This window comes from Podarcis gaigeae (assembly GCF_964106915.1).
Source record: "Podarcis gaigeae genome assembly, chromosome: 4".
Lineage (NCBI taxonomy): Eukaryota > Metazoa > Chordata > Lepidosauria > Squamata > Lacertidae > Podarcis > Podarcis gaigeae.
Window position 1 is genome coordinate 86,200,270 of NC_139677.1, and position 18,656 is coordinate 86,218,925.

At 42.7% G+C, this 18,656-nt stretch overlaps 1 protein-coding gene across 2 annotated transcripts in view; it reads left to right on the plus strand.

Annotated features, from left to right (window-relative positions):
- Positions 1 to 18,656, plus strand: part of GUCY1A2 (guanylate cyclase 1 soluble subunit alpha 2) — a 154,220-nt gene that overhangs the window by 26,112 nt on the left and 109,452 nt on the right. For both annotated transcript variants that reach the window (XM_083736612.1, XM_083736613.1), the window contains exon 4: positions 5,727 to 6,445. In XM_083736612.1, coding sequence (XP_083592738.1) covers positions 5,727 to 6,445 — 719 coding nt within the window. The remainder of the gene's footprint in view (positions 1 to 5,726; positions 6,446 to 18,656) is intronic.

The following is an 18,656-nucleotide window of genomic DNA, read 5'->3' on the forward strand; positions in this document are numbered from 1 at the left end:
TTTGGGGCTCTACATGAGCATTGCTGGATCAGGGCATAGCTGTTCTACATTGGGGCTCTATATTGCATTGCTGGATCGGGGCATAGCTGCCCACTCTTGTTTTCCTGCTGACAAGCTTCAAAGCCTTGGATAGATTATTTAGTTTTTTGGATGCAATCTACTACTTGTAAATAGTGTTGCTCGATGTCAAGAAGTTGTGGGTCAGATAATAGGTGAGCATATCTCAAAAAGCTCCTTTATACATGTGCTCTAAACATTCTAGGGCTGGAAGAATTTTGCTTCTCCTTGAGGAAATGTTCACAGTTAGAAGCTATGGGATTTTGCTACTGTGGGTGGTGGAAAGCTCACTCCCACTCCATTCTAACTGTGCTCTGTCGGTCCTTGTTGTCTGTCTTCCATTCTGCATGATTAAAGGCCTTTTTAAATGTTCCCCTCTCTAGTTCTGGAAGCAGGCATTCCTGCTTTTGCCTTCCACGCACCCTGTTTTTGCGCTTCACTTTGAGTGTGGCCCCTTCTTCACCTGGGTGTCTCTTGGCCCGTTTCCTTCCTCTCCTTCCTCTTTTATTGTCCTCTCCAGTGCCTATACTTTTCTTCTCCCAAACTGCACAGTCTCTGCTCTCTAGATGCCACAGCGACCTCTAGAGGGCCACAGGTTCCTCACCCCTACTCTTCTGAGGGAGAAATTCCTGGCAGGTTGCTCGTTTAGTGCCTTTCCAGGAATTTGCAAGCAGCTAAAACATCTCTCCCCACCCCCTCCGCAATTGTGCTTTGTGATTCTCACACTTTAACATTATAGTGTGTCGAAAGCTGTGCAAGGAAATTCTCACTGTTTGCTAATATCTTGCCTCTTGCATGTGTATTTTTAAGGGTGCGAATTTAACCACCAAATATCTCCCCACCCCAAGTTGTGCCTTGCAAAGACCCTTGAAGATTTCTATCACGTGTTTGTGCCTTAGGAGCTGGCCTCTTCTATTTCACAGCTCATGTTTTCCATTCCTGCCCATAGGATGCTGTCACTGTGGCGGCTCGCTGGAAAAGATTAACTGGGCTGAGTCATGAGATTTATTGGGGAAAAAATATTATGTATAGGAACAGGTGTGGGGGAAAGTCTCCAGCAACATTTCCACATGTATGGATCTCTTTCTCCATAGCTTGCAGTTGGAGTCAATCCCATGAACAAGTCCTGGATTAGGAAACAGGGGCGGGGATGAGATAGAAATATTTGACTACGGGGATATTAAGCTACTATGTTAAATTACAAAAAAATATTATTTGTTTATTAAATATATATCCTGCACTTCCTCCAAAAGTACCCTAGGGCAGCAGCACATGAATGAGAAAACAATAGAACCTCTAAAAATAATTCCAGTACAGGTTGCAGGCTGAGATATAATTGCAATAACAAGCATTCCTGGTCTAGGGGAGATGTAATATTGACTTCCTGCAAACTGGTGTTTTGTTAAATCAGGAACCATCTTTGTGAAAGCATGCTTCTACCCTTTCCCTTCCCAATGTTAAGCATGGTTTCACTTTCTTTGTGCTATGTTTGAAGTGGGAGTGCTGAGGCTTGGACACCTTGATTCTTCCATGTGTTTTTAAACCTATTTAAGAAACTTATATCCCATCATTTCCACCATTATGGTCTCCAAGGCTTAACAGCATGAAAACAGCATTAAAAATACCCACAACAACAGATTAAAGCAAAGCAACCTTAAAAACCAAAGCCAGCAAGATGCTTCCTTTGAAGCAGCTAAAAGCAGGTTGATTTATTATTACGAAAAGTTCTAGTCAATAGGGTAAAGCCTAGGACTTGCCGATCAGAAGGTTGACGGTTCAAATCCCCGCGACGGGGTGAGCTCCCGTTGCTCGGTCCCTGCTCCCACCAACCTAGCAGTTCGAAAGCATGTCAAAGTGCAAGTAGATAAATAGATACCGCTCCGGCGGGAAGGTAAACGGCGTTTCCGTGCGCTGCTCTGGTTCACCAGAAGTGGCTTAGTCATGCTGGCCACATGACCTGGAAGTTGTACACCGGCTCCCTCGGCCAATAAAGCGAGATGAGCGCCGCAACCCCAGAGTCGGCCACGACTGGGCCAAATGTTATGGGGTCCCCTTACCTTTACCTTTAACCTGACATCTAAAGATAAAAAAGGATGTTTTCAGGAGCCTGTGTGGGGAGGGAGTTCTATAACTCATAGAGCACCACAGAAAAGTCACCCAGTAACCATAGAAGGGTCTATGGCAGTAATAGCCTCCAGATGACATTGGACTCCAACTCCCATCAGTCCTATCCAGCATGGCCAATTGTCACAGATGATAGAGGTTGTAGTCCAGCAACTTCTGGAGGGGGGACCACTTTGGCCTTCCCATTATATGATAACCTCACTCGACGGGCTGATTTGTATAGGGCAGGGTTTCCCAAACCTGGGTCTCCAGCTGTTTTTGGACTACTGTTCCCATCATCCCTGACCACTGTTCCTGCTAGCTAGAGATGATCGGAGTTGTAGTCCAAAAACAGCTAGAGACCCAAGTTTGGGAAACCCTGGTAGAGGAGAACGCAGTGCATTTTTTAACTACTGGGGGATAGCTTTGCTCCAAGGCCTTATGAAGCCATTAACGCTGTAAGTGTTGAGCTTCATTTGGGGGACTACATTGGGATTATAGTCTTTTTCTCCCTGCGGATATGGACAAATAATTCCCACCCTCCCACATCAACCCTACCCTATTGTTTCTTGCCTGCGGGCATGAAACTTTTTAATTGCACTCCTCTCCCAAGTTCAGAAGACAATGTGCCATCCAGATTGTGCAACATTTCTTACTTCTCCATTGGGATTCCATTGATATCATTGGGGCTGCTGAATATTTATACCAAGTAGCTAATTCATGCCCTTGGGAAATAAATATTCTGGTATAAACGAATGACGTGGTCTTTTGCTGTTGTTTTCATTGTTGGATAATTATTTGTTAACGTTTTATTTAGGGAGATTCGGGTGTGTGTGTGTGTGTGTGTGTGTGGAGATGTTGTGGTCGGTTCTGCAAGCTTACTTCCTGCATGGCGTTCTCTCAGCGTGGAGAGAATATCAGCAGGTTGCGTATGAAAACTGCAACCTGTTACGTAAACATGTGGCACAGGGGATTCTTAAATCAGAGGCAATGCACTGCCAGACATAGTTCTGCCTGTTACCCCTATCAAGTCCCGTCCACATCATGAAGTCAGGGCAGAGTTATGACTGGTGATGAGTGATGCTCTCGGGTACTGTGTGGAAGTCTGGGAGATCAGCAGCAGATGGGACCAGAGCCAATGATAGGTAGAGCCAACTAACTTAGGTGTTTTCCCCATCATCTTAAGGGTCATGGCTCAGTGATAGATCATTTGTTTTGCATGCAGAAGGCCAGGTGTAAGCTGTGGGAATTTGCACTTGCAAGGAAAGCTATGCAATGCCTCCTGCTTTCCAGAGGACAAGAAAGAGAGAGAGACATTCTTAGCAGATTGGTGGATGTTCCTAACTTACGCAAATAAGTCTACCAATGAAAGACCTGTGCCAGTCACCTTGGAATGCATGGGTGCATAATTATGTGACTATGAATAATAATAATAATAATAATAATAATAATTTATTATTTATACCCCGCCCATCTGGCTGGGCTTCCCCAGCCACTCTGGGCGGCTTCCAACAAAATATTAAAATACCGTAGTACATCAAACATTAAAAGCTTCCCTAAACAGGGCTGCCTTCAGATGTGTGGTAGTTGGTAGTTGACATCTGGTGTGAGGGCGTTCCAAAGGGCGGGCGCCACTACTGAGAAGGCCCTCTGCTTGGTTCCCTGTAACTTGGCTTCTCGCAGTGAGGGAACCGCCAGAAGGCCCTTGGCGCTGGACCTCAGTGTCCAGGTAGAAGGATGGGGGTGGAGACGCTCCTTCAGATATACTGGACCGAGGTCGTTTAGGGCTTTAAAGGTCAGCACCAACACTTTGAATTGTTCTTGGAAACGTAAGACTTGGTTAATGTAAATGCCCCCCCAATGTTTTCCTCCAAAATGAAGCAGTTCACGTTGTTGGTCCATTGAGCTCAGTTCTGTCTGCACTGGTTGTCAGCAGCTCTCCAGGGTTTCAGACATGGAGTCTTTCTAAGGCCTACCTGGAGCTGCCAGGGATTGAACACTTCTGCATGCAAAGGAAAGGCTTTACCTCTGAGCCTATTCTCCTTCCTCAAGGCCACTGAGGGCCGGTGCTGTTCGGCAGGTAGTTTAATTTCTTCCTGCCCCTGGATGTCTTTGCTAAGTTAAAGGAAGGCTGGCATTAGCAGAGAGTGGGAGGGACAGTCTCCATGGAGACTGGACCTTTGGAAACCCTTCTCAACATTCCTTGCCCTGTTAGGCAAGAGGCTGCCTGCAGAACACTTGCAAATGTCAAAGCCATTGCTAGAAAGATATTTGGTGGTTCCTAGGAAACTTCAGTTTCCCATGTTACTCTTCCCCTTCTTGCCGCTTCTGAGCACAGAAGACGCTGTTCAGCCTAAGAGATAATAGCGACCGGAGGGTCAAATGCTCAAGAGAACCGCTCCTCAGACTGCAAATGAAAAAGCAGTCATCTTAAAGCTGGCTGTCCTTTAGCAGTCACCTTTTAAGGTAATAGCCTACCCAAGCCAGACAACATTTGGTGCACGATGTCATTCAGTGGTCTCTTCTTTGACAGTGTCAGCTCTTGCTATTCTGAACATTTTCTTAATCATAAGCATGAGCTTCTGTGACAAGAGCTTGAAAAGGTTGCATACATTTTTGTTTTAAATTATAGCTTGCTGGTACTGTCGTCTATCTGATCACTATCTTCCTGGCGTGTCTTTCAGGTGGGTAGTGCTTGAGGACAGTGTGGAAGCCGCTGTTCTCAGTTCTCTGAGCATTACAGGAGGAGAAGGGTGTTGGGTAGGAGGTTCCATCTCCTTCATTGGTCCTCTAGCAATTGGTATGTAACCATAGCTCAGTCTGAGGTCCACCTCACAGACAAAGACAATAGACTGGAGGTCAGCTCATCATGTCTGGCCTCCTATGGAGTACTGCCTGGCTTTCCAAATTTCTAACTTACCGTGCAATCCTAACCATGTCAACTCAGTCCTGTTGAATTCAGTGGGGCATATTCCCAGGTTAAGTGGGTTTAGGATTGTGGCTCTGGTAAAGAGAGAGAGATATGTGAAGGGTGTTGTGTCTGGGATAACAAAATGTGCAATCAGTTTACTTTCTGGTCAGGTCCAGCCCTACCAATAGCAGGGTGAGTCAGTCACCTTGTGTGACAGGAATAAGAGGGCACTGGTGGTAGCCCTCCTAGGTTTCTGTGTGCTACAAATGTCTAGCTGTGTGTGCCACAGGCCTGCCATACACCTCTTAAACTAGCCTCTTGCTCTCCGGAGCATTGAAGTCAGATTCAAATGCCAGTCCAGTCAGCTTCTGTACATGGAATGTTGGCAGGGCGCCATCTTGTCCTTCACCTCAGGCAGCAAAATGTACTGGGTCTGGCCCAGTTGGAGGGATAAGGAATTCAGGCTTTGGTCCGCTGCCCCTTTCCATTTGAGGAACCTAAAAGGAACATAGTCTCTGACCAACCATTAAAACCATATTCTTCAATAGGTGGGCATAGGTCTGATCACTCCTGCCAAACTTGGCTTAGTAGCCCCTGAATTGGCCCACTTCCCTCAGTGGTCTCTTGCTGATATGTGCTATCCGTTGCTGTGCAGGCTTGAAGTTTGAAGAACTGCAGGAGAAATTTGGGGCCGAATTCTTCAACATCTGCTTTGACGAGAACGAGCGGGTCCTCCGAGCCGTGGGTGGCACCTTGCAAGATTTCTTCAATGGCTTTGACGCTTTGCTGGAGCACATCAGGACTTCTTTTGGAAGGCAGGCCACTTCGGAATCCCCTTCTTTCCTATGCAAAGAGCTCCCCGAAGGCAATCTGATGCTCCACTACTTCCACCCTCATCAGATTGTTGGGTTCGCCATGGTGGGTATGGTCAAGGCGGCGGCCAGGAAAATCTACCAACTGGAAGTCGAAGTGGAGCCAATGGCAAACGACAAGTTGTGCCCCGAGGACTCGAATCCGGGCAACTGCAGCTGCCTCACTTTCGTCATCAAAGAGCGTGAAAATGCAAACATCACAAAAGCACTTCCTCTAGGCACTTCCCAGTCCCCCTCGGACCTGCGGATAAGCATCAGCAACTTCTGCCGCGCTTTCCCTTTCCACCTGATGTTTGATCCCAGCATGCTAGTGCTGCAGTTAGGGGAAGGACTTCGGAAGCAGCTCAGATGCGATGCTCACAAGGCGCTGAGGTTCCAAGACTGTTTCGAGATCGTTTCCCCAAAGATTGGTGCCACGTTTGAGCGGGTCCTCCTGAGGCTGTCGACACCCTTTGTGATCCGAACCAAACTTGAAGCGTCTGGCTCTGAAAATAAAGACAAGGTAATACCGTTACGTTTAGCCTGCTTTTTAAAAAAAGGTTTGTTGGCAGATCAAGGAGTCTTCTAGCAAGCACGATCCGTAAAACTGAGGGGGAAACAACATTTCGTAAGGGCCAAATTAGACAAAACATTGGGCGATCTGTGGATCTCCCAATGATCCGCTGGGGTGATAGGCACTGTTGTCTGCTTTACACTGCTGGAGTCGTTTTACGGAGTGTTACTTCTCCCCCAGTCCCCTCCCTCAGGTGCTTTCCCTCACCTAAATAGTTTAAATATGAACAAATTAATTTTCACTGATGAAAGGCTTTTAATAAATTGCTTCACTCAAGAGATCTTTTTAAATGCATATGTATTTGTTCACCTTATGAAATCAACAGGTCTGATGCTAGCCAAGTCATTTAATATCATAACTCATAGCCCTGAATTGTTGTTTGTTTGTTGTTTTGTTTTGTCCCATTTAAAATTCAAATGGAATGGCCTGAATGTTATTGGACCATGAGGGACATCTGCCAGGTATAATTTTGGGGCTCTAGTTCTTCCTTCATTCACAATCACTGAACGACGACAACAACAACAACAACAACAACAAACTTGACACTTGGCTGTTGTCTGCAGCCTTTGTATAAAAATCCCAGATTCAAATTCTGGATGTTTTGTCCCTTCCTTCTCCCCTCCAATATTCCTCACGCTTAGTTGTCAAAACTTGTTTAGACTCTGATGGTTTCTAAAATGAATTACGTTGGCTAATTTGACAGCTGTCAGTGGCTGTAAATGAGAAAAGTGAAAGAATAGATGGCAGCATGGCTTTCTTTTTAAAAAACAAAACAAAACACCCAACACACTAATGGTTGTGCTTCATTGAACTTTAATAGCATCTTGGATAGCCACTTAGCATTTTCAATTAGAAATATGCAAAGCTTTCCCTATTAATTCCAATGATGCTGAACATTGCTTGTTGTTTGGATTTACTTGGGAAAGCAGGTATGTGTTTTTCACAAGGGAACAAGTTTTTTGAATTGTTAGTTTGCTTGTTACTTTGCATCCTAGCATGAGTGCCCATTGGAGAAAAAAGGTGGGAGAATAATGGAATTAAAAGTTTCCCCATTCAAAGTAAGAACTGGCTTGCTTTCACTTATGTTCTGGTGTAATGTCAACTGCTTTCTTTGTTTATCGTCATTCCCTGTTGATGTGTTGCATGTCTTGCTCTTGAGAAATGTGTCAGCTGCTTCACAAAAGACATGCCTATTACACACCTTTCTCTGTTGCCTGTAATTGGAAGCTGTTGTGAAATATGTAGTGGAAAGTTATTATTTCTTTGCAACTTTCTAATTACTATTAAAAGGATCTACAATTACTATTTAAAAATAAATCTACAAATCTACAAATAAGAGTTCAGAAACTCTTCTTTATCTGCAGTACTTTTCTGCAAAGATGCAGTTACGGCTTCTGAATACAGAAATCGCAAAAAAAAATTCCGTTCCTGTTTTCATTAGGTTTTTTTTTTCCAGGTATGTCAATAACAACATTATTGTTATTTGCAGTGTTTTGTGATTAAATAGTGCATAACAACAACCTCAGATCGACGAGATTGATCTGTTCTTTGTTGATCAACTTAGAACCCAAGGACCCAAAAATGAAGTGAAACGCAGAAAGAAGTATATTTGGAGCAAAACACGTCTTTACCTTCCTGGGTTTAGAATTGGTAAAAGTTATATATTCACTCATGGCCTGGTTCGAAAATTTGAAGTAGCAAAAAATCAAGACCTTCGTTTGTATAGATTTCTAATTTGTTTGCCTTTTCTTTTCTTTTGCCATCTGAAGCTAAGGAATAAGGTGCAAAGGCTGGAGAGGAAGAAACTTATTGCCATATTTCCTCCTATTAACCACTGGGAGCTGTGGCTGCTCCTTTGCCTCTAAATTGCAGCAAAGAAGGAAGGATAGCTGTTTCTCTTCTCTGCAGAGCTTGTTATGAAACTGAAACCGCTAGGGCTTTTGGGAAGGGATATGATGTCATTTCCTTTTCTTTTTCTGGGATGTTGTATATTCAAAAGGAAACTGAAATGACATTGCTTTCCTTCCCAGGAGCAGTTGAGGTTTCAGTTGGCTGCAGCAGAGACAATTTTAGGGTAGTGGTTGCAGGGGCACCAAAACAAAGCTGTAGAGGCACCATTGAGAGGCAGGAGGTGCTCGATTTTAGTGTCACACAGGTTGTCACTGAAATTTGAGAGCCCAAAGTCCGCCACTGTGCACAGCAGCAATGAACCTAAACTTGCAGTTAGAGATACGGGAGAAGTTTGATTTTGTTTGCATTTCAATGAGAAGCTACCTAATTCACACTTCCCGAAGCAACATGCCCACAGAAACACAATTATCCTTTGAAGAATTCAAGCGTCTCTGAATTGTGCAATGCAGATCTCCAAACAAATGTAACATGCCCTGGGATGTGAGAGTGAAGGGTGGGTAAATATTATTATGACTGTTAATGACAACAACTATCAGTGTACAAATATTGCATTGTATTAGGGGAAAGTGTACATTAAAAATGCATACATTTAATGAACATTACATATATATATATATATATATATATATATATATATATATATATATATAAAAGGATCGTATTAGGGAATCGGCTAGTAACAATATGTGTATTGGTTGAAACTGTGTATTGGTTTGTTAGGAGAAACACACAGTAAAATGGTGGTGAGTTTTCATGAGCATTTGTAAAAAAAAGAAGAATGGCAAAAAGCTGCAGAAGTGTGGAAAATTGAATTTAAGATTGGGGGGAAATGACACACAGAGAGAAATTGAAATAGACTGATTTGTCCGTCTCTGGTAGCGATGGCAATGCAGCTTAGCTGCCAACTTGCTTTTATTTAAGTAGAAGGAAAAGAAGAGAAACACATCCCTAACATCACCCATTCTGTTGCCTGCAGAGCTTAGGGCCTGGGGAGAAGAAGCATGGCGCTGTAGGTCCTTCCTTAACAATACCCCTGGGGCCGCCAGTCCAATCCGGTCTGCCATTCCTTGACTGTATTCAGAAGCACTTGTACTGCAGACTCAGGCACAGAGGCCTCCTCTGAGGAAAGATGATTCTTCTGGCTCCTGGCATGAGCGTCTCTGATAGTTTGTTCAGGGACTCTGCCACCTCCGTATGTTACGTGCCTTGGGCTGTGTGGGTTTCTGCTCAGGCTCAGCTTCCCAACTGGAAGGTGACAGGCCTGTGGATTCTCGGGGAGATGCAGTATACTCCGAATGGCATATACCTTCATGAGGGCATGATTGGATCGGGCCAACGTCATGATACAGGTGAAATAGCCTGCCCTCAGAGAAGACTGTTTGGATGAAAAAAAAGCCGAGAGGTGTTTCCTCACTAAAAATCTGCTATATGTTTTGGAAAGTTGTTTCTTTCTGTTCTCTTACAATATTGCAACCAGAATTGTTGATACTCTTATTATTTGTTGAATTTATATACCGCCCTATACCTGGAGGTCTCAGGGCAGTTCACAGAATAAAATCAAAATATAAAACCACAAAATGCATAATCAAAATAAAAGCAACAACCCAATAAAACCCCTCCCTCCCAAATAAAACCCCACCTCATTTTAAAAGGGCATAGGATGTCAATAAAATCAAACAAAGGCAAAAAGGAATGTTTTTGCCTGCTGCCTAAAGGCGTATAATGAAGAATTAGGTTTTGTCTGTGTCTGGGTACGATTTGACTCCATTTTGAATCAAGATGGCAGGTTGAATCTTTTAAGAACGGCACTGATTTTAACCACTGATTTCAAAACTTCGGTGCTTTGTTGTTGTTGTTTTGGCTTCTTAGAATCACTGGGCATTTCTGCATTTTATTTAAGTTCCACATATGCACACACACACACCCCTCACATTTTATTTTGAGGCTTTTTTCTTTTCCAAATCCCTACTCAGGCATGAAAACGCTTGAGGGCCCTTTTCTCTCTGTCTCTCTGCCTGATTTATCTTGTTGGGAGTTAAACTTGGGGAAAGCGAGCTACATGCCTTGATCTCCTTGAAGAGCAGTGGGATATTAATGCAATACATGAATAAAAACAATTGGTACAGCACACTGACATACCTAGTAGCGGAATCTTGAGTTTAAATAACTGTTGCATTGGAGCGATAATCTTACATATTATATTAGAGGCCCATAAAGGGGATTTGAGAGAGCTTTTACACCTTGCTACTCATTTTAAAAATGCCAAAAGGAAAGAGCTTGTTCTACTGTTAAGTGTTTCCAGGAGAAGCTTCATGAAAATTCGTAGAAGGTTGTACAATCATGATGGGGAGAAATATTACGCTGCCGGAGGGCTGAGGGTGGAAGCACCGCCATCAAAACTGACGTTGAGCAGACTCACAATTTCATTTAACGTTCGCTCAAATATGTGTCCTTGTCTCTTAGCTGGAATGCTAAACATTAAAAAGAGCCTCAGATTTCCCTCACCCGACAGGTCTTTCATCCTTGTAGTCTCTGTTTGTGAATCACGAAGAATTCAGTTCTCCGGTATTGGGCCAACATTCTGTTCTCTCACTTGAACACAGAGTTTATGGCACTGATCTCTGGGAATATGGGGGACGAAATGGCACATGATGCTTTAGCCATCCAACTAGCGCTCTTAAGATCTGAGATCTTTCTGCTTTGATCCGACAGTGGCAGTTGAGAAAGGCCCCTGCTATGTGCTTTGTGGGCCATTTGGGAAATGGGTTGAAATTACAGAGGCCCTTGGGTATGTTGGGAATAGAACACTTTCAGACCTGTAAACAGTCTCTCAAAAATAAGCATTGGCTTCGCTCAGAGCCCAGTTCTCCCCACTGTGTCAAATGTTCACTTATGGATAATTAAGTATGATGTGTCCAGTGACGGCAGGGGGTGGTACAAAATGGTGGGAGAAATGTCACGCTGTCCAGCCCAGGCTGTTACTAATAAGAAAGGCTTGGCAGGCTTTGGGGGTTTCATATTTTTGGCTAAAGCAGTCCATTAAAATAAATAAATAAAATGCTCCGTTGCGTGTGCTTCTCCACCAGGAACAGAAGCGGGAGAGGTTTGAAATTGGTCAAATAATTGTTGAGCATCTAAAGCATTCATATATGAGAAAGGCAACAAAGATCAGGGTAATACCAATTATAGCAACTGTTCTTTTGTAGAACAGAGCTTGCAGAGTCTACTTAATTATTTTCGAAAACAGTGAAGGCGGGTAGTGGGCCAGAGCCGCTCTCCAAAACACAGTGGCTCAAAAGCAGTGAATTTAACTTAAATAAGTCTGGATAGGACTACAGCAGCCACTCAAATTATTCCAGATTTTGCAACTCTGTCTTGTGCATGTTTACTCAGAAGTAAAACAACGACCACCAACTAAAGTCTGAAGATTAGAATTCACAAAACACTGGGCTTTCAGACTTGCCTTGCTTGTAAGTTCTGGACTACAATTCATTTGAAGTACAGCCAGCCTGTCGCAAAGCTTATCTTATGCTGCAGAGCCCAATCCTACGATGATTGTGCAGAACTGTGGAGATTACTCACCTCCTTCTCCATTGCTGACTCTGTTGCTCTCTTTCTGCCTTTGTTTTCTCTGCACTGCGAGTTTCTAAAAATGGATCTGGATGCCCACACTAGAGCTAAGCTTGAATGTAGAGCTGGAATAAGTATCTATCTAATCTTACATCTTCTCGTGTTTATCTCAATGGTGCTTTTACTTTCAAATAACCCAACAAGTTGTGGGGGACGTTGGCCACTGATCAGTCTTTTTCGTTCCTCTGATTGCCATTATACTTTTCTCATGGATATAAATTAGCATCCTCAATCAATCAATCCTCAATTAAGATGCAGAGTTATATGGACAGATAATTGACATTCCTGCCCCTTTTGTCCCCTTCCCTTTTCAACCCTCTGTTTTTTCTTATTTCTTTTATTTTTCTCTGCCTCTCTGAAGAAGCATGATTGTTTTAAATGTTTTTTTATTGCAAATGTGATAGGTCATATCCCATTCTATAGTGTAAATATTTTTCATCTTTCTATATATAGATAAATAAAACCTCATCTACACTGTCAGCATAGGAACTTAACTTTGATTGATCTCACAGTGCCTTGAGCAATACATATCCTTGAAGTCTGAGGCTGAGGTCTGTTAAGGGTGCTTGGAATTGTAGCTCTTTGAAGGCTAAACTACAGTTCCCATGCTTCTCTTGGGGAAAATCTTCTGCTTTAAATGTACGGTGTGTACACCGACTGAGTTTGACTAAGCAAGGTTGATTAAACCCTGGAAGAATTGCTTTTGTTTCCTTTTCTGATTTTTACTGGAGCTTAATAAAATACTGCTACACCTGAAGTCCTTAGCTTCTGTAGGGTTGCTTTACTGGTGCATTCATTTGCCATTCAGCTGAAGCCATGACCTGGAAAATCCTATAAGCTTTACCTTTCTCCTGTGTGTATAATTTTTAAGCTTCTTTCCTGTAGTCAATGTAGCGCTAGGGAAATACCCATAAAATTGCCATCTAATTAAGAGTAAGCAGTGACTCCAACTTACTGTTTCCCATTAAACATTCTGTAAGTAATACGGTATGTAGCTTAACAACCGGGAAAGCATTTAGTCCAAAAATATATATATATATTATGAAATTTAGATTGACACGCTTTTTAAAAAACAATAGCAAGCCAAATTCTGCCTCCCCCTTCCAAACATTTGATTGCATGAGAAGTAAGAACTACAGCCACAGTTCAAAGCCCAATGGCTTAGTTCAACCAAACTTCATTTTTAAACAGTTGGTGGGTTTAGGTTCAAGGTGCATTTCCAGCAGAGAAGACAGATTCCAGGAATGGAGCTTGTTAGAAGTATTAAGATTCAGCATGAGGATAGCTGAAGATGGAATGGCATAGGGGTTGTTTCCCCATGACCTGTTTGAGAAGCGTTCAGCCTGATTTGTTTGCAGAGAGATTAGACTAGGTCTGCTATTTAATGAGCATCCAGCCTCCTTTGTTCGTGGTGGGAATCAGATGGTGTAACAGGAAGCAAGGGTTATCCCGCACATTCAATGGTAACTTCACTCTGCTTATCACAAGGAGTCCAATATTTTGGGGAAAATTAGGTTTTGTTTCTAGGGACACAGGTGGCGCTGTGGGTTAAACCACAGAGCCTAAGACTTGTCGATCAGAAGGTCGGCGGTTCGAATCCCCACGACGGGGTGAACTCCCGTTGCTCAGTCCCTGCTCCTGCCAACCTAGCAGTTCGGAAGCACATCAAAGTGCAAGTAGATAAATAGGTACCGCTCCGGCATGAAGATAAACAGCATTTCTGTGCGCTGCTCTGGTTCACCAGAAGCGGCTTAGTCATGCTGGCCACATGACCTGGAAAAACTGTCTGCGGACAAACGTCGGCTCCCTCGGCCAGTAAAGCGAGATGAGCGCCGCAACCCCAGAGTTGGTCACGACTGGACCTAATAATGGTCAGGGGTCCCTTTACCTTTTTAGGCTTTGTTTCACAAGAGCCCTAAATTAGCTTTAATTGCACACCTGTTATTTGCCTGGTTAGGACTGAACCCTACCTGAAAACAATGATAGTTTGGAGGCACCCGTGGGGCATCACGAAACATGATTGGCAGATGTGAGAGAGGCTCCTTAATACCCTCCACATTCACTGACCCTCCCTCTGCAAATCCTTCCTTCCCTCACTACATTTTGCCTGCGGGACACATTTCCACTTCTGGAGCCCACCTGTGGATTAAAAGAGCAGCCGACATGGTTGGAAAATGCCCTTTTGCAGGGAAGAAACAGCAGGTGAGAAAGTGTTATGCACTATCTCTTGCCCACCCAATTCCCACCCAGTTCGCACATTAATATTCTGAGGCAAATTTGACGTTGGGTCTTCCTAGGTTTGCCTTGTAATGTGCTAGTCTCTAATGAGTCCTATATGCCTCATTGAGGGAATCGGCAATGGAGACCAGTTCTAGTGACATAATTGTACCTGAGGTTGTTTTTTAATGAGGTGATTTATTGTTCATCAATGCTCGATGCTCATAATGAGTGGTTTTAATGAGGATATTTAAAATCATTGTCTACTGTCTGGTATTCCGGAGGTTGCAAATAGCTGAGGTGAGATGCAATTTAATAGAGATGAGAGTTTCTCTGCCATGGAGAGCATGCACCAGGGTTGAATAAAATTTCCTGTAAATCAGCAAGACGCAGTGCAGAGTACATCGCAATCAATAGTAGTTCTCTGACCTAGACCTGCAGTTTGAAACTGTGATCGTGCCCGCCTCGTGTTCGTACAGGAAAATAGTGTTTTCACAATATTCTAAGGGTACCAAAGCCTCTGTGTGCATTTTGTAAGGCTGCAACCAGGGAGAAAGAAAACCAACTTCCCAAGGCACGAACTAAAGGCAATGGGGTTTTGTTTATTGGTGTTGAAATTCTTGGAGCAAGAAGGCAACAAAAGCAAATTTTAAAACTCAATAAAAACTATTGTCTGTAGTGAAACAGGTTGGGATGGAGCAGTTGGGAAGGGATCAGTTTTGTGAGAAAGTTTGAAAATTTTTGTGAGAAAGTTTGAAAAGTAAACATTTACTTGCCTTTACTAGTAAGCAAAGATGTTATTGGGCAAGACTTTCTGGGCAGAGAATGCCAATGGATGAGGAAGTATATATAGGAAATAGAATGACAGAATCATACTATCATAGAATTGTAGAGTTGGAAGAAACCCTGAGGGTCATCTATTCCAACCCCCTGCAATGCAGGAATCTCAACTAAAGCATCCATGACAGATGGCCATCCCACCTCTGCTAAAAGGCCACCACTTCCTGAGGGAGTCTACTGCCGAACAGCTGTTATTGTCTACCAACCACAAAAAGTTACAGAACTTAAAGCACATAAAAGCATTAAAAGAGGGAGGGGAATCAGAAAACATCCAGATTATGTAAGAGAAATTGCAATATTTAGATATTTTGCAACTTGCTTGGGAATGTTTTAAAAATAAGAGCCCTCCAATAGAGACTTTTGCTGATGGACTGTGTAATGGGATCTATCCCAACCCCCTGATTAAAAACTACATTTAAAAAGAACACGTGGCCCTGACACCACTTCTTTATTATTACAAGGGCAATACCTGGGGACTTTGGTTAGATCTGCCCCTTAAACATTAATAAATCTGATAAATAATAATAAACATGTTGAGGGGAAGCCATTGAAGTGTGCTAGAGAAAACAATTTACTGTACTGAGCCAACAGTAAGTTCAAATAATGATTTTTTCCCCGCCAAAAGTTGTGGCAATTGGTATGAGGAAGGAAAAAGCCCAAACAGGCCCAGTAATTCTACAGGCAAATTCCTCCCTGGCCCTGAATACAGCAGGGCTATACATGAGTACAGCCACACAACATGGTGAGCAGGTGGGACAACTGCTTCCCAATTGTGCTGTTTGCTGGAAGCACAGCTGGTTTCCATGTTTGACTGGCAGACCCCACAGAAGACTGGCCCTTCCAGGTCTGTCACCAGATCTTCACCCACCCACCAGGGGCCCTTATTGGCCTGATCAAATTTAAATTTTTGGTGGGTGATCCCAGCAGTCAGCTGATGCTAATGTCAGCCAACCACGCAGATTGCCTCTCCTCCTTCCCCTGGCAACTGCACTAGGCCGCAATTGCTGCCACCGTCTGAGTTGAGGTAAGCTGTCTTTCTAGATAATAAGAAGGAGAAAGCCCGGAAAAAAAAAACATTCTGTAGCAATTCCTTCACCCAAAGTTTCTGTTAGGTTGTCCGAAAGCTCCTATGATTTTAAACCTTGTGATTAATTGCTGGTTTGCTAGCGGACTATTTCTAACAAGAATGATATAAACTGTTGTTGTTGGAAATCGAGCTATCATTGATTTGGCCACTGTACCCAGAATCTCTGACAAAAGCAACATTGCTTTTATTTTTGTACAGAGTAGTTGGATAAGTAGAACGTGACATGACCAAATGTGTTGTGGGTCAACACAAGCCGAGCCTTCTATGAAGATCTAATTTTCGCAGTCCGAACCATAAATGGCTGTTTCTCAGTAATGATGGTCAGCAGAGATTTTGTACTAATTTCAAGTCCAGGAAATGCTTTCCTGATGAAGTTCTGTTAGAACATATTTGGGTGGGGAAATAAAAACATCTAAATAAATATGTCTCAGCAAGCTGTATTTTTTGAAATCCCACAAAACTGAGTGCACGCAGAGTGCTTCCAACAAAAGCCAGAACAACCACCAGTCAGGTTACAAGACAGTGGAATTCACAGCATCATCGGTGATCATTCATATTTATTTATTTAACAAAAGTGATATACCGCTTGATTGTAACAAAACTCCCAAGCTGTTTACAAGAAACATCAAAACCATCAATAAAAACAGTTCAACACAAGTAATTGAAACATTTAAAAGTAAGATGAACTGTTAGAAGATTAAAGCACATTAACAGCTACATGTTTGGAAAGGCTTGCCCAAATGAAAATGCTATTGTTGTTGTTGTTATTATTATTATTATTAATAATAATAATTCAATTTATATACATCCCTTTATCAAAAGATGCCAGGGTGGTGTACAACATTAGAAACACATTACAGAACATCACTGATAAAAACAGCAAAAAAACATACTGACAGACAGCCTAATAATAAAATAATCATAATAATATCAGGCCTCTCCCTCACATTTTTACAGGTCCTAGATTATTTAATAGCCATAGGCTTGGGTAAAAATCAGTTTATTACAACTGCAGAATGAGTATTTTGTGGCACCTGTAACCATGCCAGCTCTGTAGATCCCAAAGTCCTCAAATGGACTCATATGGGGTAAGGTGGTCCTGCAGCTTCTTAAATCAATGCTTGATTGCACCAATAGTTTGCACTTGAAGAAGAGTGGCTGGATGAGCAACCAATCAAGAAAGATTTAGGGCTCCTCCAGTTTGTCAGCATTTTGAGGGATTTCAGCACCGGGAAATTTAGGTTTGCTTAACTAAAGTGCATTGAAGTGCTCTGTTTTCCTAGTGAATCAAATCCACTTTAAAAGAATCAGACTTCCTTGTGGTTAGGAAAGTGATGTGGAGATGCATTGAAAAGAGTGAGATGAATATAAAAGGGAAGGCTTACAAACACTCCGGAAGCAAGTCAGGATGAATACTCAATGTCATATAACCTCACCGCAAAGAATGAATGCTCAGTAAAGTACTAGATATAATCTAATCTCCATGTAAACTTTGTGCAAGCAAATAAGGATGAATGCTCCGTAAATAGGACATCTGGAAGAGCCTTTAGGATTTTGATAAACTGGTTGAAGAATCCTTTAATACAGCATTTCTGAAAGTTTGATACCTCAGACACTATTTCTTTCCTGGATTAAAACTATGGGCACACTGCAAATTTACCATCAAGGAGGTGCATTTATATTTCCTTGTTTGGATCTCAGACCGTCTAGGAAGGCATCCTCCTTGCAACTGCGGAAAAGATTGCTTCATGCCATCCTGCCCTTCCATAGGACCAGTCGATGGCTCAGAGATCGGACCACACTTCCTGGGCAATAGGGGAGCTTTAACCCTTGAATAATAAAATAAAATCCAATAAAATGCACAGAAACATTTAAAAAAGGGGTGAGGAAAGAGAAGGAGACAGATGCGGGGGAGGGACTATTTTTAGCTCTCCCAAAAGTATGTCAAGAATTAAAAATAAAAGCCTGACTCTGCTTTTTAGAGGTGAGTGGGAGGGAAGGAGACATCTGTTTGGAGAGAGCTGGTTTGAGACTGAACAGGCTCAGAACAATGAAGGGCAGGCCTCTGTAGACTGAAGGTATGAGACTGGGATTCCCAGAGCAGTGGCTGATGTCTGAGTGCCAGCAGAAACCAGGGGAAACTGACTTATACTGAGTTATTGGTCCATCAAACTCTATTGTTTACATTCTGACTGGCTACAGCTCTCCAAAGTTTCAAACAGGGTCTTTTCAAGCCCTGTCGAGATGCTGGATGCCAGCATCCAAGTTTGGGACAAGTACCCTTTGGCGAGAGACTTCTAGCAGAGATTTAACATGACAAAACTTGCAGCAAAGTAAAAGTGTGGCAGTATAGTTTGTAAAACCTTACAATGTGGCCTTTTCAGTGAATTCCGAAGTTTTCCACTTCCACCAACATAGAAAAAGACCACACGCTTGGTAAGTTATAAAATGGTTTACTTACAAACTCTCCAAAGG